At 42.2% G+C, this 25,652-nt stretch overlaps 1 protein-coding gene and 1 long non-coding RNA gene across 3 annotated transcripts in view; one reads left to right on the forward strand and one right to left on the reverse strand.

Annotated features, from left to right (window-relative positions):
- The window catches only part of RSRC1 (arginine and serine rich coiled-coil 1), a 397,789-nt gene extending 374,210 nt beyond the window's left edge, over positions 1-23,579 (forward strand). The window contains exons 9-11 of the mRNA XM_049099884.1: positions 15,860-15,966; positions 21,970-22,122; positions 22,997-23,579. Of these exons, the coding sequence (XP_048955841.1) occupies positions 15,860-15,966; positions 21,970-22,122; positions 22,997-23,089 (353 nt within the window). The 3' untranslated portion in view covers positions 23,090-23,579. The remainder of the gene's footprint in view (positions 1-15,859; positions 15,967-21,969; positions 22,123-22,996) is intronic.
- Positions 15,993-20,261, reverse strand: LOC118352016 (uncharacterized). Of its 2 annotated transcripts, XR_007405349.1 has the most exons (3): positions 18,663-20,261; positions 17,936-18,045; positions 15,993-17,074 (listed from the first exon to the last, which is right to left on the reverse strand). It is a non-coding gene; the product is annotated as an uncharacterized LOC118352016 (long non-coding RNA). The 2 variants fall into 2 exon arrangements; XR_007405348.1 differs by having other exon boundaries at positions 15,993-18,045.
- Positions 23,580-25,652: the final 2,073 nt, after the last annotated feature.

Below are 25,652 nucleotides of genomic sequence, written 5' to 3' on the forward strand. Positions count from 1 at the left end.
TTTCAAAGGTTTATTTTCAGTATTAATATTGTTATAGAATATCAGTTTTGTGATTATTAAATGAGTTTAAGTAGGCCTGGAAGTGTTTATGCATGTATCTGTATGTGTAGATATGTGAAGTTTATTTTTCACCCAATCTTAATGTTTCGTAAGTTCAAATTTTAATCTTAAATTTCTAACTTAAGGTTTACTTATATCCAACATAAGTTATATGCCCTGGTTATTCCAGTTACAGAGGCTACAGACTAGCAAATATACCGTCTTAAGGTTATAAACCTCTTAGGTTCATAAATTTTTCTACTTCTGTGGACCCATTATAGATTTTTCTGCTCTGATTTTGAGATACTATGGAATGATTGCCACTACAGCTGCATCTCCCCTTTCCCAAAGATCAGAGAACTTTAGAACACTCCTCATGTATTGGTAGTTGATGTGGATCCATGTGAATTAAAATGTATAAAGAACAGATTGTCTTCCTATAGTTAGAAATTTGTCAAGAGCTACTGTCCTCCCATAGTAGGCAGTAATTGGAAGCTCTGCATGTAAAGCTCAGAACTGTTGTAAATGTTCTATCACACTCTCCCTTTCCTTTCTTGACCTGCCCCCTTTGCACGCATCTTCAGAACCCCTTGCCTTGCCTTATTCTCAAGGTTTAGCTCCCAAGCCATCCTGATCTTCCCATCAGTTCATCTCCTGGATTTTTCCCTTCTCTGAATGTATCAATCCTGCAGGGCACTATTCTCTTCTGTGGAACAATAAACTCATCTCTTCTAAAGTGTTTGTTCCATCCAGAGATCATGTTTGATCTACTAAAGTAGATAGATCTTTATTTGGAAGAGAAGATAGAAATTTAATGGGAATACTTTCCAAGATAATATAGTTAGTGTGAAGCTAGAACTTGTGCTAATTTTCACAGTCACTAACTTCACCCATAAACAGAGCTGGACTTGCCTATTATTTTGTAACTTTATAACCTAAAACATTGCATCTGTCATGAAAAAATACTGTTACAAGCAAATGAATGGTTAGTACTAATATTGCCTTGTTCCTAAAGCTGATATCTGTCAGAGTCATGGCGGAATGAGCTAAAATACATATCTCATTTACCATTTGTTAATTATTTCATTTATACTCTGCTCCTCATCGATCTGAATGGCTCTATATAGGTCTCAATTTAATGTGGCAAATGTGGGAATTATGGTATGGTTTGCTTTATTAAAATCATTATGTATTTGAAACAGGTTAGAATATAGAAACTTTTCTCCATTTTTATAAAGGTTATGATCATTATTGATGTGAGATTTTCAATTTAAATGTTTGCTACCCCCTTTTTCTTAAAATACAGTTTAAAAAATCAAATCAGGGGATCCCTGGGTGGCTCAGCAGTTTGGCGCCAGGCTTCAGCCCAGGGCCTGATCCTGGGGACCCGGGATCGAGTCCCACGTCGGGCTCCCTGCATGGAGCCTGCTTCTCCCTCTGCCTGTGTCTCTGCCTCTTTCTCTCTCTGTGTCTCTCATGAACAAATAAATAAAATCTTTTTTAAAAAATCAAATCATTAGGCTATCTCACCAGAATATTTTAACAAAAAAATATACAGCTATGCATATAATTCATAATTCTATCATATAATTATCATAACATTTTCAAGGAGATCTTAAAGCCTACCAGAAGTTAACAGCAGTAAATTAAACCAAATAAGAATAATATATATATATATCTTTGTATGCAGCTTGATCAAATGCATTGGAACATACAGAAACATATAGAGTTTACTTTAGTAATATAGATTTATTATTACCTATACTTAATGAATATAGATAATGCGGCATTTAAGGGGTTTTCTTACTTAAAAGCCAGGAATCTTATTTGCATGTATTTGAAAGGAAAGACTGTAATGAGGATAAAGTATTGGCACAATGATGGAACAAACAGAAAATTATAATTACAGACATCAGAATTCAGTTTAGGATGTGTAGGCATGTTGCTTCCTAAATGACAGTTTGCAAACTAGAGATAATTCATCCACTCGATTTGGGTCTATGTGCCCCAGTTCTTTTCCCTGACTCTTAAACATACACACTCATCCTTGGTTCCTTACAAGTCCCAGAAAAATTTGCCTCTTCTATTACCCTGCCATCCTTTATTCTTCCTTCTGATTTTTCTTTCATCTGTTCCACCTGAATACATTTTCCAGGCTACATTCTTTAACTAAAAAACAAAACAAAAAACTTGCCATCAACATTTAGTCATTTAAATCATTTAAATAATTTAAGTCATTATCTTCTTATGTGGCAACTCTTTTATAAAGTAATAAAGAGGCTCCATTTTTTACTTTACTCTAAAATCAGAAGAAATAAAAAGTTAACATGGCAGTTTCTCTTGATGATAACATTTTTATAAGTTGATTCCAAAATCTTTTTTTTTTTTTTTGAAGATTTTATTTATTCATGAGACACAGAGAGAGACAGAGACACAGGCAGAGGGAGAAGCAGGCTCCCTGCTGGGGACTCGATCCCAGGACAGTAGGGTCATGCCCTGAGCCACAGGCAGACACTCAACCATGGAGCCACCAAGGCGTCCCAACCAAAATCCGTTTTTAGAGTTGATTTAAGTAATTGGCAGTTGTTTTCTTTTTTTTTTTAAGATTATTTATTTATTTATTAGAGAGACAGACAGACAGAGGGAGAAGCAGGCTCCATGCAGGGAGCCTGATGCGGGACTCGATCCCGGGTCTCCAGGATCCCACCCTGGGCTGAAGGAGGTGCTAAACCGCTAAGCCACTGGGGCTGCCCTGTTTTGTTTTTTTATTTTAGGTTTTGTACCTAACAAATTAGTATTTGGGGAATGTCTAATTTTATTAATCATTTGTATTTCAACTTATTCCTGAAACTGAATTTCATTATATATAACATTTTGCATCCTGATGCTAAAATTCAACTTCAAGGGTTAGGAGCAAAGTTTCTACTAAGAATCAATTTTATATAAAATGCAAATAACATGGAATAATTAAAGCAGGTTTTTTATTTAAAAAAAAAAAAAGAACGAAGTCCTATGATTTTACACTCCTTAATTTCAGGATTTACTATAAAATTACAGTAATTAAGACTGTGGATTACTATAAAGATAGACATATAGATAAATGGAACAGACTAGAGAGACCGGAAATTAACTTTCACATATATGGCCAATTAATTTTCAACAGAACTACCAAGGCAATTTGGTGGAGAAAGGAAAGTCTTTTTAATAAATGGTGCTGAAAAACTGGATAGCCTTATGGGGAAAAAAACAATGACACTTATCTCACACCATACATAAGAATTAGCTTGAAATGTGTTATAGATCTAGAAGAAAATATAGGAGAAAATCTTTGCAGCCTTGAGGTAGGCAAATACTTTTTTGGTAGGCACAAAAAGCACAAAATTTTTAAAATAATAAATTGGACTTTTTTTTATTAAAACGTTTAGCTCTTTGGGGCACCTGGGTAACTCAGATGGTTCAGTGCCCAGCTCTCGATGTCAGCTCAGGTCATGACCTCGGGGTCCTGGGATTGAGCCCCAGGTTGGGCCCTGTGCTCAGCATGAGGTCTGCTTGGGATTCTCTCTCCCGTTCTCCCTCTGACCCTCCCCCTGCTTGTTCTCTCTCTCTAAAGTAAATAAAATCTTTAAAAATATATAAAACATAAAAAGTTTGCTCTTTGATAGATACCATAAAGAACAAAAAGGCAAGTCACAGAACTGAAGAAAATACTGACAATGTATGTTGACAAAGAATGTATATTCAGTATAGATAATGAATTCTTATAACTCAATAATAAGAAGATAGACAACCTAATTAAATAATGAACAAAAGATTTGAAACACAATTTTAAAAAGAAGTGACTGGTCAGTAGTGCATTACAAAATGCTCAATATCATTAGTCATCAGAGAAATACAAACTTAACCATATAATCCAGCCATTCCAATATGTATTTACCTAAAAGAAGTAAAAGTACACAAAGACTTTACATAAATGTAGAGTAGTACTTTATTCTCAAAAGCCAGAGACTGGAAACAACCCAAATGTCTATCAACAGGTGGTAGGTAAACAAATTGAGATTTTTCATGTACCAGAATTCTGCAGGTAATAAAGGAACAAACAACAGATGTACCCAACGACACGGAGCTACAACAACACGCCGAGTGGAAGACATCGGGCACGAGAGAGTGTGACATTTGTATGAGATTCTAGAGAATGCAGACTAACCCACACTGGGTTTCTTTAAAGGCAATGATTTTAAATGCTGCAGTTCATTAATATAGCGGAATACTCTGCTTTTAAGGAAAAGAAATTATTATCTCCTACCGCCCACTACCATCCTCCCTACCGCATCTCTGGTTAAAAGATCAAAATTGAGGGGCGCCCCAGGTGGCTCAGTTGGTTAAACTCCTGACTCTTCACTTCAGCTCAGGTCATGATCTCGGGTCATGGGATGGAGCCCCGTGCCCGGGCTCTGCGATCAGGGCAGAGTCCGCTTGTCCCTCTCCCTCTGTTCCCCCCACATATTTTGTCTCTAAAATAAGTAAATCAAATCTTTTTTAAAAGACCAAAATTCAAAATAAGTAAATAAATAAATAAAAGACCGAAATTGGGGCAGCCCAGGTGGCTCAGCAGTTTAGCGCCGCCTTCAGCCCAGGGCCTGATCCTGGAGACCTGGGATCGAGTCCCACGTCAGGCTCCCTGCATGGAGCCTGCTTCTGTCTCTGCATCTCTCACTCTCCCTCTCACTCTGTGTGTGTGTGTGTGTGTGTGTGTGTGTGTGTGTGTGTGTGTGTCTAATAAATAAATAAAATTAAAAAAATAAAAGACCAAAATTGTATGTAAATCTAATAAGCATTTAAAACAAGCATAAAAATCATAACTCTTCATCATTGTAAGCTTATCAGATTCAAAAGCTAAGGAGGCGCCTGGTTCAACAAGAACCAGATAGAATATGAAGTACAAAGACTTGGTTTCATATTCCAGCTCTGTCTTTTGGTATCTCTTTAAGAGTATCAAATGCTGTATTTGAGAAATGGGGGTATTATTTATTACCAAAAATTTTATCTGTCTCAGAATCAAATGAAGTAACAGATGCAAAGGCACTTTGTAAACAAAACAAATCCCTATACCCACCCATAGTCAGCTCATAATTATTTGCAAGTAAAAATTCTAAATAAAAGTTAGTTCCATTTTGCTCATAGACTCTGAGAGGGCAAAAAGTATGTCATTTCAACCAGCACCTCCAGCACCTGGCAGGTGTAGGCACTAAATGCATGCTGGCTGAATTCATTCCAATTCGTTTCTGAACCCCAGCATTTTTTTCTTAGTATGTTAAGGAAATTAAGGCATGTGGAGCCATAGACTATTTTCCATAAGCTTATGAAACCTGACACAAAATGCTTATAAGAAAAGGTCTTAGAACTCACAACCTTGTGCTGACAACTTGAACGTCCAAATACAAACGTGTTAGTTCCCTGTTTGCCTCCGACAGCAAAAAGGAACAGATCACAAAAGACTTGAGTCTAGGCTGTCTGCTTATCCTGGCACAACAGGTCCCTTGGTGGAAAGAATCCAGGTCCTTGCAGAATGAAGCCCCACTGCTGCTACTCCGTGTAGAACTTTCTATTAAAGGTGAAATCTAATAAAGAACTGGCCATGAGAGGAGACAGACGGTATTTTATGTTAATGACTCAAACCTACCCCCCCGCTTTTGGTAGAAGCTTCCTGAGTATACTTTCTACTCCCAAAACCCCTGGTTTTAGGGGTAGGCAGCAGCTGTCCACCTCCGAAAGGTAACCGGGCTGCCACCAACACGGGCACTTCTGATATTTTCCCATTAAGTTTTTTTTCTCCCGGGAAGTTTTATTTTGGCCACTAGTGGGTGGCCAAAATATAACAACTTGCAAACAAAGGCGAAAAGCCATGACTGGATTGTTATAAGAAGAGAATTGCAAGGTTTGGGGGAGTTTTTTGGGTTTTGTTTTTTTTAATCTCCTCTGCACCTAGGAATGAGCAGAACTAGTGCTTTGGGGAACTTTACGGAGAGTACATCTTTAGACTTTCTCTGGGTTGGAGGAAGGAGTAGATTGCTGCCTTTGGGTTTAGTATTTGTTTCTGGAAAATCTGTCTTTTTACTAGAATCTTCATATAAACTGATCTGCCTTGCAAAATATGACAGTTCTCATGTGCACTTAGTAAACACACTTTTGGATAAATGGTTCTTTTGAGCTTCCCTTTCTCTTTATTGTCATCTCATTCATGTTCAGGTTTCAGCGCAATTCCTTGAAATAAGGATTTAAACGTAAAGCATTAATCCTAGGTAAAGAACCAAGGGATTTTGGTATCCCATAGTTATTCTTTCTTGTTTTGGTAGTTGTTTGACCCTTACATATGCGTATAATAGTCAGCTGCTATTAATATTCCTATTTCCTTTCTCTAATTTGTTATGAAATTATAACTTTAATATAACAATGCATTACATTTTAATCATGTATTATTATATTTGACCCTGAACTACCGTATGAATTTGTGAGATCTTGTTTTTATATTAACATCTATATTTTATAAGTGGGTGTATACATATATATGTTTATTGTAGATACATTTGACTACATTTATATGTTCACAAAGATTTATATAGAAGCATTAAAGAAACAAACAGGCATAGTCAGTCATGGGTGTTCGTTATATATAAAGGTTATTGGGGATGCAAAGATATAAAAGATAGAAGAACCTAGTAATTGCCTTTAAGATCAGAGCACAAAGCATTAGTTTGGATTTTACAAGGCCAGCCAGCAACAAAAGAGCAGTAATTTATGAGCTCAGCGTAAAAGAATAGCATAATTGCATTAAAAATTAATGCTAATGAACACTAAAATGGGGAAGGTGGTTATGATGAAAGTTTGTATTCATCTTCTCTGGTTTGAATGATGGCTAGTGGCTTGATTAATGGCTTAATTTCTATCAATTAGCGGGGAAAAATCTCCTGCGAGACAAGGGTAAATTGAGCATTGAATTACATATCTTGCTTTTGTGTGCTAAGAAAAAAGAGCTGCGTATCTCTGATATTAGCCACAGTGACAAATGTGGTGTGCCCTGCGATGTCTGCATTAGCTCTCCTGACAGGCAAGTTGTGTGTGGTTATGGGGTGTGTGGAGATGGCTGGCAGACAGCGCCCGCTGCAAGTTCCTTAGAAACCTACAACTCTTCATCTACAGAATTAATTAGAGTCAATGAGAATTCTAGAATTAAAATGGACAGCAAACAGCAACTTCACATTCTGTGTTCTACGCTGTTAATCTGATGTACCTTGAATTATGTTCCTTCCTTCAGTCCCGTTAAAATAACGCTTCCGCGGCCTTAGCTTCGTGGCAGTCATTATTTCTTACCGCCCTGTCCAAGCAGATCCGACTGCCCGTGTTTGTCACGCGTGAGACCAGCCTAGGGCAATAGCCTGTGTAGTGAGTTACATGGTGGTTATCGGTTTGGCCAAATTTCTAGAAACCCTTCTAGTTTTTTGCAACAATTGCTGCGTAGCAAAGAGCAGCTCTAAAGCGGCGATTTCCTACTCAGGTTGTTTTCAGGCTTGGAAAAGAAGGCGGGGTTCCTAAAAACTGCGTGTTTTTTAATACGTGAATAGACGTCTTGTGATGTGACGTGGATGATGGTTTCAGAACTTTTTCAAACGTGTAAAAGCATCTAGAAGTGTCCTCCGTAGCGGGGAGAGCGGAGCGCCCGGGGACCGAGATGGTGCGGACGCAGCGTCTCTGCGAACAGAATCCCGTTGTATTGAACGAGTGAACATACCAAGGGCGTGGATTATTTCTAGGAAATGGATGGAAAGGAGGGAAAAGGCGTTTGGCACGTGTGGTTAAGGAGCGGCTTGAGGAGGAGGTCACGACCGGGCCGCGGCGCAGGGACTGGATCCCCGCCTCTGTGGCCAGGGCTTGCGAGCCGCTCACCCGCTGCTTGGCCTCAGTTTCTCGGCTGTGCCGTGGGGGTGGGGGTGGGGGTGGGGGTGGGGGTGGCGGCGGCTCCCGCTGCGGCTGCGGCCCCCGTGCTGAGGGGCGGGGGTGGGGGCGGGGAGTCAGGCGGGGGCCCGGGGAGGCCCGCGGGGACCCGCCGCCGCAGCTCCGGCCCTGCGGCCTCTCCGACCACCTCCAATGGAGCCTTAGCGTGTGCGAGCTGCGTGGCCGCGAGGGACGCGGTACGGCGGGCGGGACAGTCGCCGGCGTGGACGGGCGCTGCTGTCGGGCCGTCGGGGGCGCGTCCCGGGGCCGCAGCCAGGTCGGCCCCAGCGCCCCGGCCGGGAAGCCCCGCAGAGCTCGGCGGGCCCCTGCCCTCCGCGACGTCGCGCGACGCCCGCTGCCTGCGCCCCCCATCCCCCCACACCCGCGCCCGGGTCACGCCAGGTCACAGGGTCCGCGGCCTGGACGGAGGAGGGCAGTCCCCCTGACCTGGCCGCGCCCGCGCGAGCCCCGACGGCAGCAGGCCCCACCCCACGTCCCTCCGCGGCAAAGGCTTCGTGCACGTGGACGCCCCCCGCCCCGCCGCCCGCCAAGGAGTTTTGCTCTTTTAATGGTTACTTCAGTGCTTTTAGGGCTTAGATTGTGCGCACGGGTCTGTGCGGCGCTTCCCGGCCCCGGGCCCTGGAGCGAGGCCTCCCTGAGGCGCACCTGAGGGCCGGGAGCGAGGCCTCCCTGAGGCGGACGAGGCCCGGCGCCAGGCAGCGCCCGCGCACAGCCACGTGGGTCAGCGGCAGCGCCTTCCCCGGTGGCAGGTCGGGGACAGGGAAGCCGCAGAGCGGGGCGACAGCCTCGTACGTCGCGCACTCGCGGCCCTTATAAATGTTCATCGGAGACGCCGCCCGCGCAGTGACGGTGAAGCTGCTCCTGCGGCCCGATTGGCTGCCGACAGCCGCTGACTGGGAGACGGGGCGGCCTGGGCCCTGCCCGAGGACGAGGGGGACGAGGGGGACGAGGGGGACGAGGACGCCTCCGGGGCCGCCCACAGCCTGGGCCTGCGCTCCCGCCGCCGCCGCGGCCCGCCACGCTGTCCTGCAGCGTCCTCGCCCCCGATGCCTCGCGGCTGCCTGGCGCTGTCGGCCGCGGCACCTGGGTCTCGCCCGAACTTGTGTGCGCTCCGCGGGCCTCGGGAGCCCAGACGTCCTGTTGGAGGGGCCAGCGGGCTGCGCCCCGGCCGTCCGCGTTCACGACAAGTTGTTGACGGTGACCAGGATTGGGAGGGACCCCGTGGCTCCTCCACGCAGGCTGTATTGTTCAGAGTTTCCTGAAGAAGCAGCGTCGTCTGTGCTGCTCTTCTCGGTCCGCGGTGGCCCTTGGGAACGCTCTGCACTTCGAAGACTGTTTTGCCTTCAGTATCGATATTTCGCCATAAAGAGGAAGGTCCTGGGTGTTCCCATTCTTGACTAAAATTTGAGTCGAAAATAAAATATTCTCTTGTATTATTCATGTGGTTATAAAGCACTATTGGTATATAATTTTTTCTTTTTTTTTACGGGAAGAGTAGCTTGGGCACCTCAATAACTCTGAGGCCAACTGACCCAAACTCTTTGTAACATAAAACGCATTTTAACTTTGGGGAAATTCATAAAATATTAACATTCAAAAGGAGTCCGTTGAAGAGATTTTCCCGAGCAAGAGGCCTTTCCCGAGGCTCCCGCGCCGGCAGCCGTGGTCACATCTTGGGCGAGAGCGCCACCTGCTGTCCCCTGCCCAGCACCGCCGCCACCTCAGAGCTTGGTCTGTGTGATCCACAAACGGTAGATTAAAATGTTGTCTTTTCAAATAAAAGGTTTGTATCGGACCTTATCATCTTACCTACTTATCTTAAATGTGTGCACAACTTGGTATTTTTTTAGAATTCTGTAAAAGTTGTGTCGTGTAAAATTGTCCAATAGAACTTGAAGTGCTTGGTGAGCCTAATTTGTATTCTACAACAGCAGCAGCAACTAATAAAATGTTTGATTTTAATTTTTTATCACAAAAAGAACAAAATGATTTTCCATACGGTTAGCATTGATTTTTTTTTTCAGTCTGTAGTGACTTTGCTTTCTGACTCCAGTACTTTTCATTTTACTATGAAATATGTACCCCTTCTGCTGACATTTTACAAACTACCTATGAAAGTCATTTTATTTACCAACACTGTGTTCATCAGACAGGATGGAGTGCTAATAGATCTTTCCTCCGCGTTTGCCACGTTAATGCTTAAAAACATCCTGTAATTTTGGTTCTCCCAGTAACACTGTCCCTTGTCTTTATGTTTACCTCCTGGCTGGTAAACACAAGATACTTCGTATGCTAGGCATTCATGCCAAGCACATAAATATGTAGTTTTCATTCACATTTTTCCTGTTCTTAAAATTGATAAAGAATATTTCAATGATAAATTGGTATGTAAAACTTAGAAATCTAAATTTAAAACAATTTACTGGACTTTATTGATCTGTGTTACTCTGCTTCCCAGAGTGACAGGACTATATTCGAGACCTATATTTATGGACATTGATATCGGAGTTTTGAGTAGGAAGCCGTTTAAAACATGTTTTATGCCTGTTTTCAAACAGCATGCAGCTGAGCTATTTATAAAGCTAAAAATGTAAATCTCCCATGAATTTTTCAAATTTTAATTTCAGTACCTCTCTCTCTCTTACTCTTTAAATATCACACTGTAAATATCAGGGTAAAATGGTTCCCACATTGAAAGGTAAAAGCTCTGTTGGTTTATTTTCATATTGTAAGTCAGGCAAACTGGCTCGCTCTTATCTACGCTGTCACTTTGTTCGTCCTGAAGTGATCTTTAAAGAAACACAAAGATAATGTTCTGGTCTTCTCTAATCTTTTTCCTTCCTTCCTTTATAATTTCTCCAGTGCTGTTTTGTTGAACATACTGGCCCTAGGGCCAGCTTCTGTGATAACACTTTTATTTGTGTTTGGGGCCGTTGGTTGTAGGTCCATATTGGAAGCTGCAAACACTATGGGCTGTAGACATCGAGTACCATTTGTGAGCTCACCTCTGACTGTTTAATACCAGTGATGTGCTTTGTAAATCCAAATGAGAGAATGTGTTAGAGAAGAAAACCCAAGGCTTCAAATAGTTGATACATACGAGAACATCCTCCTGAAGTCACAAATACTATCTTTTGTTTGGAAATTAATGATGGTGAAATAATAGTGAGACTAATTAACACCTATACAAACAGATGGATTTTCACACTGACAAATTAAAGTTGGGTCTCATGGAATGGTATCCATTATGACTTTTCTCTGCCATCTTCCCACTATTATGCAGGCCTAATAAAAATACCATCTACTGGCTATAAATATGTTCATGTTAATAAATTAGCTAGGTAAAGGATATTCTCATTTTATATGTTCATTTAGTACATTGCATAATTAAAATACACAGGAGCTTTTATTTTAAAGCATGTGGAACTATTTGCTCGTCCAGGACACTCTGACAGTACTTGCTTTTATGTTGTAAAATATATTCTTCCCAAGATGAGAGTGTTGGCTCTGGCAGCTATTACTTCCAAACATTCCACACATTATTTTTCACACAAGAAAGGACTGGTTACAGCTGTCAGGGACACACCTCCAGAAGCACTATCTTTCCCTTAAGTAAACTGGAGCTTGCATCAAACTGTATCATTACCGATTGGCCAAAAGATTTTTTATAAATTGCGAATTTTTACTGAAATGTTTAAACCAAATTCCTTCTCCATACTCTTTATTATAACACTTAGTCTTTTAAGCTTAGATCTGCTGGGCTGTCAAAATTACTTTGATGCAAACAACTACCTTAGTCTCAAGCCTCTTTTTTATGTTTGTTTCTTAGAATGCAAATCTAGTTTTTATTCATGAAGTCTAAAATCCATAAAAATTGTAGAGCCCTTGTTGAATATACAGTAGCTCCTAATTCACCTATGTATCAGCTTAGAGCAAAAGTTTAAACAGTGAGTGTGTGACATAATGTTGCACTTTTCCTGCCTAGCATGTGGAAAAAAAACAAAAAACAAAAATATGAAACAACACATTTTTTAAAGCACTAATTATAAAAGTGAAAGACTGGAAACAGCTCAAATGACTACCAATAGGGCAGTGGTGGGAGGAAAAAAAAAAAAAAAAAACCTGTCATAGGACAGCCCGGGTGGCTCAGCGGTCTAGCACCCGCCTTCCGCCCAGGGCATGATCCTGGAGACCCGGATCGAGTCCCGTGTCAGGCTCCCTGTGTGGAGCCTGCTCCTCCCTCGGCCTCTCTCTCTCATATGAATAAATAAAATCTTCAAAAAAACCCTATCATAAAACCATAAAATAGATAACTATACAACTGTAAAGTAGAATAGGGAAGTCTCTATGCTGGGGTGGAGTGATATTGAAGACATAATGTGTAGGATGTTGATTTTGTGTAAGAAAGAAGAGACTATGTATACTTATATTTTCAGAAAGAAACGAAAGATTTTTTTTTTTTTTTTTTTTTTTTTTTTTTATGATAGTCACACAGGGAGATTGAGAGAGAGAGGCAGAGACACAGGCAGAGGGAGAAGCAGGCTCCATGCACCGGGAGCCCGACGTGGGATTTGATCCCAGGTCTCCAGGATCGCGCCCTGGGCCAAAGGCAGGCGCCAAACCACTGCGCCACCCAGGGATCCCGAAATGAAAGGTTAAAACCAAAACCTAATAAAAAGTTACCTATGTGCTGGGGGAAGAACTGAGAGAATGGGATAGGGAAGGAAACCTAGACTTCTCTGAATGATGTTTTACCTTTTGACTTTAGAATCAAGTGTTTTATGCAACTAAAAAACAAATATTAAAGACAAATAACAAGTGTTGTCAAGGACATGGAGAAAAAGGAACCCTCGTGCACTGTTGGTGGGAATGTAAGTTAGTGCAGCCACTGTGAAAACACAGTATGGAGGTTCCTTAAAAAATTGAAAAATTAAAATACCACATGATCCAGTAATTCTGTTTACCCAAAGAAAACAAAAATACAAATTCAAAAAGATATATGCACCCCTGGGTCTATTGCAGCATTATTTACAACAGCCAAGATACGGAAGCAACCCAAGTGTCCGTTGATAGGTGAATGGGTAAAGATTTGGTGTGTACATGCGCGCGCACACACAGGAAACTACACAGCTACAGAAAACATTTGCAACAACATGGATGGACCTAGTGACTATTATGCTAAATGAAATAAGTCTGACAGAAAAAGGAAAATGCCATATGATTTCACTTATATGTAGAATCTAAAAAAACAAAGCAAGTGAATAACAAAAAAGCAGAATCAGATCTACTAATATGGAGAATAAACTGACAGTTGCCAGAGGGACAAAGGCGTGGGAGACAAGTGAAGGGGAGTAAGAGGTAGCGGCTTCCAGTACCGGAATGATAAGTCATGGGAACAGAAGGTACAGTGTTGGGCATACACTCCGTGCTATCGTCATAGCGTTTTATGGTGATGACAGTAACTGCACCTGTGGTGAGCGTAGCAAAACATTGCAGTTGTTAAGTCACTGTGTTGTATACCAAAAAGTATTCATATTAATCACAAGGACAATAAAACAAAAAGCAAGACCTAAATCAAAATGAACTGAAGCAAATTGACCCTAGCTGTATGTCAAGTTGGTAGCACAGTCACACGGAGAATGGTCTCGGGTGACTTTAGAGTATAGTGTTTTGGCAGTTCGTCAGTGGAATAATTTCTGAGATCAACAAGATCATAAAGAAATTTTAAACTATATTGATTCATCTTGTTAATAGTGATGTTTATCTTATGATTTTGAAACTAATATATATTCAACTCTCATATTAAGAGAAACAACTGAGTACTTTTGATCGTATCATTAAGACTTAAGTTTTTTTTTTTAAGATTTTATTTATTCACAAGAGACAGAGAGATAGGCAGAGACGCAGGCAGAGAGAGAAGCAGGCTCCCTGTGGGGACCCCGATGCGGGACTCGATCCCGGGACCCCGGGGTCACGCCCTGGGCCGAAGGCAGATGCTCAACCCCTGAGCCAACCAGGGGTCCCAAGACTTAAGATTTTAAAGTGAGAAAAAAGATATACAAATATAAAACCAAAGACTTTAAAAGCCCTCTAGTCCTTCATTTGGTAATATCAGCATGAATTCATATTAATGTTTTTCTTCTTAAAATGTGCATTACCTACCCCATCCATTGAGAAGGCAGAGAAACAGTGACAATCCAGGAGCAGTGAGCACCCCTGGTGCCCAAGTTACTGTCTTTAAATATCATTCCTACTAAAAGGAATCCACGCCCTTTGAAGAAATGGCTAATTTCAGGTCTCGGGCAGGAACTGTACAAGACGAGCCTGGACCATCCTGTCACCCCTTAACTATAAGGGACCATATCAAAAGGATGTAAGACCATCTTCAGGAGGTCCCCACTACCCAAAGGTAGAATAATAAGGGTACTCATTACATGGAGTAAAATATATTAAGTATATAAATATTCAGGAACTGATAATGCTCTCTTTGGGTCAAAATTGACAAGTAAAGGGAAAAATTAAACATTTATTCTGCTTTCCCTTGTACAGACCATACTTCACAGTCAGTAAGGGAAGTTCTTCATTACGGAGAAATCAGAGCTAACAAAAGCAGTAAGAATAATAGAATTAGAAAAATCCTCATTTTGCAACATCTCATGAAATAATGGATCTAATCAACAAACATTAACGTCTGCTAAAAATATTAAGTGGAAGGTTGATGAGGATCTTCATAATGGGGTCAGGCTGACGTCACCTTGGACCCACTGATCAGTCTTAACATCTTTAAAATTGGGAGAAACACATCCCAATACAGTATAATAGGAATTACACAGCATCACCTGTTATGCATCCTTGACCCAAAGGAATTGAACCTGAATCTTAGCCAGCCTCTAGATCTAACTACTGGTTTATACAAAATATGAGGAATACAGTAACATGTTGAATGATGTCATGAGAATAAAATCAGCCAGATCTAGAATGTAGAAAGTTTTCAAGTATAAACAATCTGTTCTCTTCAGTAAATAAATAGTAACAAAAGGGAAGGACTGAAGACTGACAGTGATGAAAAGGGATTCAAGACACTTATCAACCAAGTCTAATGTACGCACCTTATTTGGATCCTGTTTCAAAGAAATTACTGTAAAAAGACATTTTTTTAACAATCAGTGAAAATTAAAATGGACTGTATAAAATGATATTACAGTATTATTGATAATATTTTTGGATGTGAAAATGTAGTTTTTACTGTTTGGTGTTTTTAAGCCCTTATCTGAAATGCCTACTAAATATTCAGGGGTAAAAACAAATAAATAAATGAATATTTAGGGGTAACACGGCACGACATGTGGGAGTTACTTTTGAGTACTCCAGGTCTACCCCTGAAAATGAAGTGAAGATCAACAAATTAAGTAAGAAGTAACAGCGTTCTTCTCCAGAAGCTGGGTGACGGGTGCCGATGGATCCGTTGTGCTGTTACTCCTTCGTATATGTTATTTCCATAATAACTTTTGTTTAATTTTTAAAGCCCTCCCACAAGATTAGCCCAGATTAGCTGGGATCATTATAGTGGTGCCTTCTCAGCAATGTTTTATTAGGTTTTAGGTGAGAGCCTTAGTGTGTAGGAATGTCGTATTTGTGGATCTCAGGGGGAAAATAGTGTTCTGTTATAGCCTCACTATACCATCTTTTCATCCAGTTAGATTCCAGAAGTCATAAAATTACTTCACAGAAAGAAAGAACCTCGCTTAGAGGAGTGTTGTTAACAAGCTTACGCACCAAAATACACTGACATTATACCCTTTTTTTTTAGACCAAGCCACCCTGGTAGAACAAGTAAAAAGAGTAAAAGAAATTGAAGCCATTGAAAGTGATTCTTTTGTTCAGCAGACATTCAGATCAAGTAAAGAAGTCAAAAAGGTAAGTTTTCACCCAGACATTATGAATAAGCCTCCAGATTCCCACTGAGGAGATGCTTTATTAATGGATTTTACTTAAATGTAAGTGCGTCTTCTAACACATGGATGAAGTAGGGTGAGCGAGTGTCAGCATGTTGGAGAGAGAGAGAGAGAGAGAGAATGAATCAGTGAGAATCAGTTCAAGTTTAACTTGTAAAATATATCTGATGCCATTTTTATTTTAAAATTTACTGAGAAGACAAAGTGAAACGTCAACAGCTCTAAAGCAGTAATAATGCATTTCGCGACCATATAGTTTTCCGGTGTCTACATCTACTTTTTAAGTTGACATTGGTAGAGAAAAGTTAGAAGAGAGTTTTAACAATCAGATCATTACCCAAATAGTAATATATATCTACACTCTTTGCCCAGACGGGTATTACTTATTCAACTCCAGTAAAAGGAGTTTTGATTGGCATTTTATTTCTGTTGAATATTGCATGTGTCCTTTCAATTATTATCAGGGCCGCCTCTAGGAACCTGCTCCTGTACTTAGAAAAGGCATTCTACTGTGAAATACGCGTCTTCCTCAATAGCATACGTGTAATAAAGACATGGTCATTACCACTTCCTTAAAAATACTCTGCATCTGTAAACACATTAGTGACTGTATAGTATCCCGCTGATAAATTTATCATAATTCATTTATTTTTTTCTCTGCTACTAGCTATTTAATTAGCTTGAAGGTATTACATATGTGTTCACAAATATTCATTATTATCCCCTTAAGTCAGTGTTTCAAGATGGAGTTATTTGCTTAAGGTTGATATTATTTATTTTCACACGTTCCCAAAGTCATCCTCCAAAAACACTGTAGCAGCTCGGATCCTGCCCACAAGCACAGGAGGTGTCTGCCTCTCGCACCCGGCTGGCACCAAGCCATCTACTGACCTGATAGGTGGTCAGTGGAAAATTGACATTTCGTTTGTCTGTTGTATTTGTGTTGTTGCTAGTGACGTAAACGTCTTCTCAGCATCCTGGAGATGTGACTTGAGCGTGTACCATATGCCTGGTGCACAGCACTAGCGGCCTGCTTCGCCTGTGCTCCCTGACTTCGTTTGCCACCACGACTCCTAAAAGGTGGTGGAACGTGAAATGGACAAAGGTCATTCTTGTGGCCTAAAATAACTAATTTACGTTTAAATATTTATTTTCTGAAGTTCACCCTGACTTCCCAGCTCTCACTGGACTCACTTAAGATAAACTAGCATTTTCTTTCTGTGGAAATACGTATTCTTCTCTAGTTAATACAGCAGGTTTTCCTCTCAACAACTTTCTCCCTCTTGATACTAATTATTAATATGATAAACCTATTTTTAAATTCCATTTTTTTCCTCCAAGAGCCTAACAGCTCTTCCAATAAGTAGTAAAACCAGTAACGAGCAAGGAGATTGATCAGAAGTGGACCTGGTATAGTGGAAAGAAGATGGGCTTTGGACTCCAGGACATCTGAGCTTTACCAACATTTTTATTTCTTTCCTCTAAAATTAAAACCAAATTACAGTAAGTCTTAGATTTAGCAATTGGGAAGCAGTGGTCAAAAGCTAAAGATGCAGGGTCAGACAGGGGGTCAGGTCTGATTCTGCCGTTTGCTGGCCGTGTGTCCTTAAACGACACGATAACCCCGTGGCTCTCTTATCTTAAAAGGAAAGTAGTGTCCCTGGCAGAGGTTGTAGGAGTACGAGCAAGGTGGTTTCTATGAAACCGTTACCGAGTGCCTGGCACTCAGGAAACAGGAGCTGTTACTCCTCTTCCTCTCCCTGCTTCTGTTCCACCTCTGTCTGTACTGGATGCGAAGGGCTGCGTGTGTCCGCAGCTTCCTTGAAAGGACTTGGAGATGTAAGGGTTCTCACTTTGGTTGGGTCATAAATTGTTTTATGTAATTTCTTATCATCTATAGACCCTAAAATTCTCATTTGAGGCTTGGTGACCTGTTGTATCACTGAACAAGTAGTTGAAAATCACTTCACAGCTCTCCATCGCAGCCTGCTGGTTCAGTATACAGACATCAGCTTTGCCCCACTTTGTTTCAACACAGCACCTGGAAGCATTAAAGCACTAAGCAAATGAGGTAAAACAATGTGTCCTAGCCCCACTGTGTGTTTTATATTTTTTTTTTTAATTTTTTTTATTTATTTATGATAGTCACAGAGACAGAGAGAGAGAGAGAGAGAGGCAGAGACACAGGCAGAGGGAGAAGCAGGCTCCATGCACCGGGAGCCCGATGTGGGATTCGATCCGGAGTCTCCAGGATCGCGCCCTGGGCCAAAGGCAGGCGCCAAACCGCTGCGCCACCCAGGGATCCCTGTGTTTTATATTTTATTAACTTGAAGTGACCAAGATAATAATGGCTACCGTTAGTGCTAGACATTTAACATGTATAAGTTATCGAAAATCCCAGTAACCTTTATTTAAAAGTAAGCAAGCTGAGGCTCAGCAAATTTTATAACCCATGGTCTGAGTGCTAACAAATGACAAGAAAGAGCATCCACACAAGATTTATTCCACTCCAGAGCCCATGTTTGTTTTTATTAATCCAGGGTCTCTCGTAATTGTGAACTCGGTGCCCATTCCCTGTTCAGGTATCAAGAAGGCATGCATCCAGTAATAGGGGATACGCTAAAAAGAAAAAATAACAACAAAGAAGATGGCATTTACCTGGGTGAAAGTACAGCAGCCTAAGTGTCAGGCATCCAGCACTGGACTTTTATTAGTCACTGCATTTCAAAATGATCAGAAAAGCAATGATGGGCCAACAGCGAATAAATTTACACCAACTGTAATATAAAACAGAAGGCCAATTTATTAGTTTAGAAAACGATATCCCTTTCCAGTCTCTAAAATGTCTTTGTCTGCAATATAAGGTAGCGATTCAGGATGCCCAAGAAGCTGAATTATTTATCAGGAGATTACTTAGCAAAGGGAGGTAAATTATCCTGAGGACCATTTCATCCCGATCACGGGGCGATAGGGGCTTCCCTGATGCACAGCAGAGACCGGCTCTCTTGGGGACTAAATTACTCATGACCCAGGTTGCAGTATCTTTGTCTTCTGGACAGTCCTACATACGTTGATGTCAAGTTTGTGCCTCTTGGAAACAAGTCTGTGCTTCTCTCTGCGAACAACCCCTTCCGTTGATAGAGCCTGTCTTGAGCTGTGCAAGTTCCACTAGTTAAGCTCAGGAGCTGCTCCCAGAGCGTGGCTGTTTCCGTAGCGTATGCTAGACGTCGTGTCTCCGTCAACACGTCGATTTAACAGGTCACCCCTCGGTGGTCCTCTCCGGGACAGTGGGCCACCGGACTGCACCTGCCGTGCCGGTTCAGGAACCCACACGCAGCCTTTCTACACTGCTGTCCCAAACGGGCACGTCTTCAGCCCTGAAGTCACTGTGGCTGGCAGGCGGCCACCGCTGCTCAGAAGGGTAAGGGCCCTAAGCAGCGGGGTCTCCCCTGCCCTCCTGCCAGCGGAGGCAGCCGGTGGCCGCACCACTGAGCTGGAGCCTTGCTGGTGGCCGCGCTGGGGGTTGGCGGCCAGACTCTCCCGGGTGTCCTCACTGAGGTCAAGAAGCTGTTGCCGATTCTCGCTCGTCCCACGACTTTAGTTACGATTGTCAGAGGACAACTTGTGGGCTCTGGTCCTGAACTCCAAAACTTTACGTCTTGCAGAAAACGTTCCAGGACCATCAGTAAAGCAGGATGAGCTCCCTGGGCTCTCACAGAATGTTCTCTGCACCGGGCACTGCAGCCCAGCCACCGCAGCAACAGCACAGCACGGGGTGTCCAGGGCCCCCCCAAGCTGGCGTCTGGGCCTCTGCTCCACGGTGGAACCAAACCCGCCTTCAGGGCACAGGGGTGGGCATGGTACCACTGGGGGCTGTGAGCCCCGAGGCAGGGGGGAACCCAGGGAGGGGGCAGTGTTGGCTTCGAGATACAGAAGGGAGCTGCCACGGTTCACAGGCATTTCCTCAAGTATCTGTGTGTCCCTCGTTACAAGCGCAGGCGGCGGTGTGTGTATTTTGATATTTACTTGTCAGTAATCCGTCGGGCCACTGGCAAAATGTAATCCCCATTTGGTACAAGGGATAAACCCATTTTACTGTTGCTTGCGTATTGTGCTTAGCGGTTAGCAGCACTCAGTAAAGACTAAATAGATGGATGTCCAGTCCTCAGATACATCATTCTAAGAGGGGATTGACTGGGACGCCCGGTGGCTCCACAGTGGAGTGTCCACCTCCGGCCCAGAGCAGTGACCCCGGGGTCCCAGGATCAAGTCCTGCGTCGGGCTCCCTGCATGGAGCCTGCTTCTCCCTCTGCCTGTGTCTGTCTCTCTCTGGGTCTCAGGAATAAATAAATAAGTCTTAAAAAATAAATAAATAATAAAGAGAAAAAGGAAAGGACTAAGTGACTGGTGTAGATTTCATTTTCTTTTTTTTTCTTTTTTTTTAATTTTTTTTAATTTATTTATGATAGTCACACAGAGAGAGAGAGAGGCAGAGACACAGGCAGAGGGAGAAGCAGGCTCCATGCACCGGGAGCCCGACGTGGGATTCGATCCCGGGTCTCCAGGATCACGCCCTGGGCCAAAGGCAGGCACCAAACCGCTGCGCCACCCAGGGATCCCAGATTTCATTTTCTAGATGTTTTTCCCAGTAACATCTGTTTTACCCTCGTTCAGAGAAGTGGATATTCAGAAGTGGCTAAATTAAAAGAAAACAGAGGTTCAAAAACTACATATATAGAACCAGTAGGTGCAGAAAAAAGGCTCAGTGGTGGAATTAATCTCCCAGTCGTCTTTGGGTTTTTTTATTTTAACTTTCTGCTTCTCATCCTAGTCCATCTCCTGTTATCCCTGCGGCCTTGCTGCTAATTAGCCACTTCCCTGGCCTCTCCCTTCTCAGGGAGGGAGCTGTTGGAACCGACCCAAGAGAGCACAGCACTGCTGCTTCCGGGCGCAGCCAGTTGACCAGGCCTCGTACCTGCAGCCCTGACACAGTGCCTGGCACCTAGTGGCATTCGGCAAGAAAATGGAGTGACACGCTGACACGTGCCTCAGCCTTTCAGAGATGAACCTCGAGAGCATGCTAAGTGGAGGAAGCCAGTCACAGAAAACAAAACAACACCCTACATAATGTACGATCTTTTATATGAAGTGTCCACAATAGGCAAATCCACAGTGACAGAAAATAGATGAGTGGTTGTGTAGGGATGGGGAGGCGGGGAGAAATGAGGACCTGTGACCGCTAACGGGCATGGGGTCTCAGGGGAGGATGATGAAGATGTTCCGGAGTCGCTTGGGGTGGTTGCAAGACCCCATGGATATGCTAACGTCTGTATAAATTGTGATATGTGAATTATAACTCATTGAAGCTGTTATTTAAAGAGCAAAAACAAAATAACCTCCGAATTTGCTTTTCATCTCTAAAGAGACCAAATGAATGCTGGAGATTTGTCACAAGCTTGTTTTGACTAACAGAATTTAGCTTTGTGAAATAGTTTTTTCTATTATAAACTCATAAGTACCAATTTCTCAATAAAAATATGCTGGTCATAAAAATATGATCAATGTGTTCTCCATCTTTTTGTATTTGTTTGCTTGTTTTAGGAAGAATTGTTTCCTATTCAATAACCCAGGGTCTTTTATTTATTTTTTTTAAGATTTTATTTATTCATTCATGAGAGACACACAGAGAGAGGCAGAGACCCAGGCAGAGGGAGAAGCAGGCTCCCTGCGGGGAACTGGATGCGGGACTCGATCCCGGGACCCCGGGGTCCCGCCCTGAGCCAGAGGCGGACGTGCTCAACTGCTGAGCCCCCCAGGCGTCCCTAACCCAGGGTCTTTTATTACTAGTATTATCTTAAAGGAGACTAAATGAACAGCTACTATTCAAAATAAAAAATACTGTTAAAGCACAACTTTAATTGTACATTGGGATCTGATTAATGGATATTCACACATCCCGTTTCAGTCGGTGGAAGCTGGCGAGGTGAAACACACAGCCACAGCGTCGGGACCCGCACCCGTAGCCGCCGACCCACCCAGCAGCGAAAAAGACGTAGACGCTAGCAGCATCCCCACCGCCATCAAGTACCAAGACGACAACTCTCTGGCCCATCCCAATGTAAGATCCCTCCATCCTAAGAATGTCCTCTGAAGTCCCCTTGACCCAAGAGTCGCAGCTGTTGTCATTCTGTGCTGCTGGAAAGAATCCCGTGGGAGGAAGTGAATTCTTAGGTTCCCATTTGCCAGAAATAGGGATCTTACTCGCATCCCTTAGAGCAGTTACATGTTTTTTGTTGTTGTTGTTTTAAAGATATTTATTTATTTATTTATTTATTTATTTATTTATTTATTTATTCATGAGAGAGACGGGGGGGAGAGAGAGAGAGAGAGAGAGAGGGAGGCAGAGACCCAGGCAGAGGGAGGAGCAGGCTCCATGCAGGGAGCCCGACGTGGGACTCGATCCCGGGTCTCCAGGATCAGGCCCTGGGCCGAAGGCAGGCGCTCACCGCTGGGCCACCCGGCTGCCCCAGTTACATGTTTTTGGATCAGGGATGGCCCAGATCAGGTTGTCTGACTCTTAGAAGTATTCTTTCTACGCTTAAGAGAAATAGACCAAAAGAGGAGCTCTGTTTGCTTTTCAGGACAGGCTCCGAGAGCTCTGAATCTGTCCCGCTAGGTGCTTCCTGAGCTGGGCGGGTCGGGGACGGGGCCCTGAGGTGGTTTCACTGCGCTATGTCTGAGGAAGGTATAGGAGAAAACGTCACAAAATACAGCATAGAACTGTTAATGCTGATGTCAGTCCTTTTACTCCAGGACTTTCTGAACATTATTAATTCCAAACAGATTATCTTCAATTGAAAAGTCAGTGAAAGTTAAACAATATCCAGATCTGTGCTAAAAGATGTATCCTACAAAGGTAATTTGTCTTACACGAGATCAAATCCAAGGTATGGCAAACAGTAACATTTTTCCTTCTTCTTTTCTTATTTCAGTTATTTATTGAGAAAGCCGATGCTGAGGAGAAGTGGTTCAAGAGACTGATAGCCCTCCGACAAGAAAGGCTGATGGGCAGTCCTGTGGCCTAAGTAATTTCATATGGTTGAATTAACAGTACATTGGAAGTTTAGGTTTTTAAATCCCAGTATTAACTTTTTATTCTTAAAAAGCAGTTAGTTGATTATGTGAAAAGGTAATGTCTTTCATTCATTTCTCGGGTAGGCTTGAATATTTGTTGGTTTGAACTTAAACATTGTGAATATTAAAACTAGTAAAGTCTAACAATGCGTGAAAATGTCATACTATTAATAAAGCTAATCCTAAAAGTATCAGCAGTAAAATAAATGGTACACGGCAGTGTTTCTGAGTAAAATTTGAAAAATATCAAATTGTCATTTAAGGACACAATTTTGATAATCATGCATATGTAAGAATCAAACTATATGCTATCCATGTGACATTTCATCTTCCATGTATTATGAAACCATTTTTGTGTTTGTTTGTTTTCTGAAACCATTTTTGAATCTTTTATTTACCCTGTTGTAAAAATTTAGGCAGAATAAAAAGCACTCTAAACAATCTGAGCAGAATGAGCATGTTAATCTTAAAGGAAAAACATTTCTTGAAAATTAAATAAATCGAAGATCTATTACTTAGAGATAAGCATTTACTAAGTGGTCCTTTTAAAAATGTTAGCAGATCCCAGCTCATTCCTCTAGAAACCTTATATTCACGCTGGGCCTCACCAGGTGACCAAATACCCACGATGGGGAAATCGTTTCTGAGAAAGCTGATGCAGCTCTCGCCTCGGCCTTCCCTACGCATCTGCCTCCCGCCTCCGTGCGCAAGAACCCGGGGATCGTCACTGGGAGGGCTGTCTGCCACCGCAGGGTATCTCCCGCAGCTCTGGAGCGAAACCACCTGTGCTCCCCTGCTAAACCTGCCAGAGATACGGACTTCGCGCCCGCCTCACAGAACCGTCCTCAGCCGCTCACGGGAGCACCGCCCCGTTGTCTTGCTCCGTTTCGGTCTCTCATTTTGGCCTCTGTGAAGACTGTACCTCAAAATACAAGATAAACCTGAAAAGTTTTTGAGAGAGGATTACCAGTACACGGGACGGTTTAAAGCCATCTTTGTTATATTTCTGAAACTACTAAAATTCTAATTCCTGTTAAAAATTTTTAAAAATATAAAGATCCCAGTTGCAAAAGGTAAGGAAAACAGACTGATGACAAAATACTTGTTTGCATACAAACAAGGCTGACATTCTGAGTAGATCCTAGTGGGTTTTTGTTTTGTTTTGTTTAGCTCTAAATAAACTCAGATTTGTGTGATTTTTAATATAGATATATGCATTTTTAGTGACTAAGAAAGGAATTACAATTTTTGAAATATTTTGTATTTCATCTTTTGCATAACTTGTAAACAGTAAAAATACTCTCACTCTTTTGGAAAGTATGTTTTAGTGTCTAGGCACGAATATGGGTTGTCACTGGGACACCAGTCATTCTCCCCAGAACCTGGACTAGGCTTTTTTCCCCCCATGCCTGATGTTCCTTACTTTATAACTACTGAAAATATTGTGATCTACGTTAATTATATTTAACGCCAGTGCTCCTTTGTGGCAAGTAGCCCAAATACAGAAGTTTAAATTACAGTTGCTTTGTATTCTCAAGCTGAATTTTTCACAGAGATAGAGAATGAAGTTATTTTTTTAGGGAACCAAACTTTAATCCCTGCAGGATTCGATGACTCTCACCCTCCTCCCTGATTTCCAGTATGATTCATTTTCATGTATTACTAACTTCATTTACCTACATTCCTGTTGAAGGCTACAATATTACCACACAAGCCAAATCAAATTTAATGAGAAAGACTTCAGAGAACACTATCAACTGTGTCCCCATACCCACGCTGAGTGATGCGTCCTGGCCTCTTTAATATCCGACTGTAATGAGTCTAGAAAACACAATCCCTCTCCTGTCACTTGACTAATGGTAACAATCTGGACTTAGATGAGGCCTCAGCGTTGACTTCATACAGAACGGGGAGTGCTGGTGACGTAAGTTGGGTTTTCATTTCTGACGAGCTTCTCGGGGAAGTGGAATAAGAACACGGGGTCATTCACCCGCCTTCTTCAGCATCCTCACCTGTAAAATGACGGGGCCAAGAGTGGACCTGCCTTCCTAGGTTTTTCAGCAAAATAACATAAAAGATTGCCTTTCATAGAAAAAGTACCCTTTGATGCCAAGATAACATTTTGGCTTGCTAGCCCCCTTTGACCATGGAACGAGTAGTTGCATACGTAACGGTGTGAAAAGCTGCGCCCCAACACCACTGTCCTCCGTATGCGTGTGCTGGAGATGCCATGGTTAGCGGATTCCATCCCAGCTTTGTCCCAACCCTGTTTGCCCTGAAGTTAGTGACCTATACCATCTACTTACTTACGGGATCTCAGGTCTTCTTTAGGCAGATTTACCCACTTGTTCATTAACCTATTTTTTTTTTTTTTTTGAATACCTAGTTTGCGCTGAGCACAGTAAGTGCAGTTGGGTATCCACAGGTGAATCTAGTGGGGATCCTGCCTCCAAGAGGTGTAGTTATGAAGCCCAGGTATGTGTACGACATAAGAAATATAATACTTGGTGGCAG

This window comes from Canis lupus, chromosome 23, assembly GCF_003254725.2.
Source record: "Canis lupus dingo isolate Sandy chromosome 23, ASM325472v2, whole genome shotgun sequence".
NCBI lineage: Eukaryota > Metazoa > Chordata > Mammalia > Carnivora > Canidae > Canis > Canis lupus.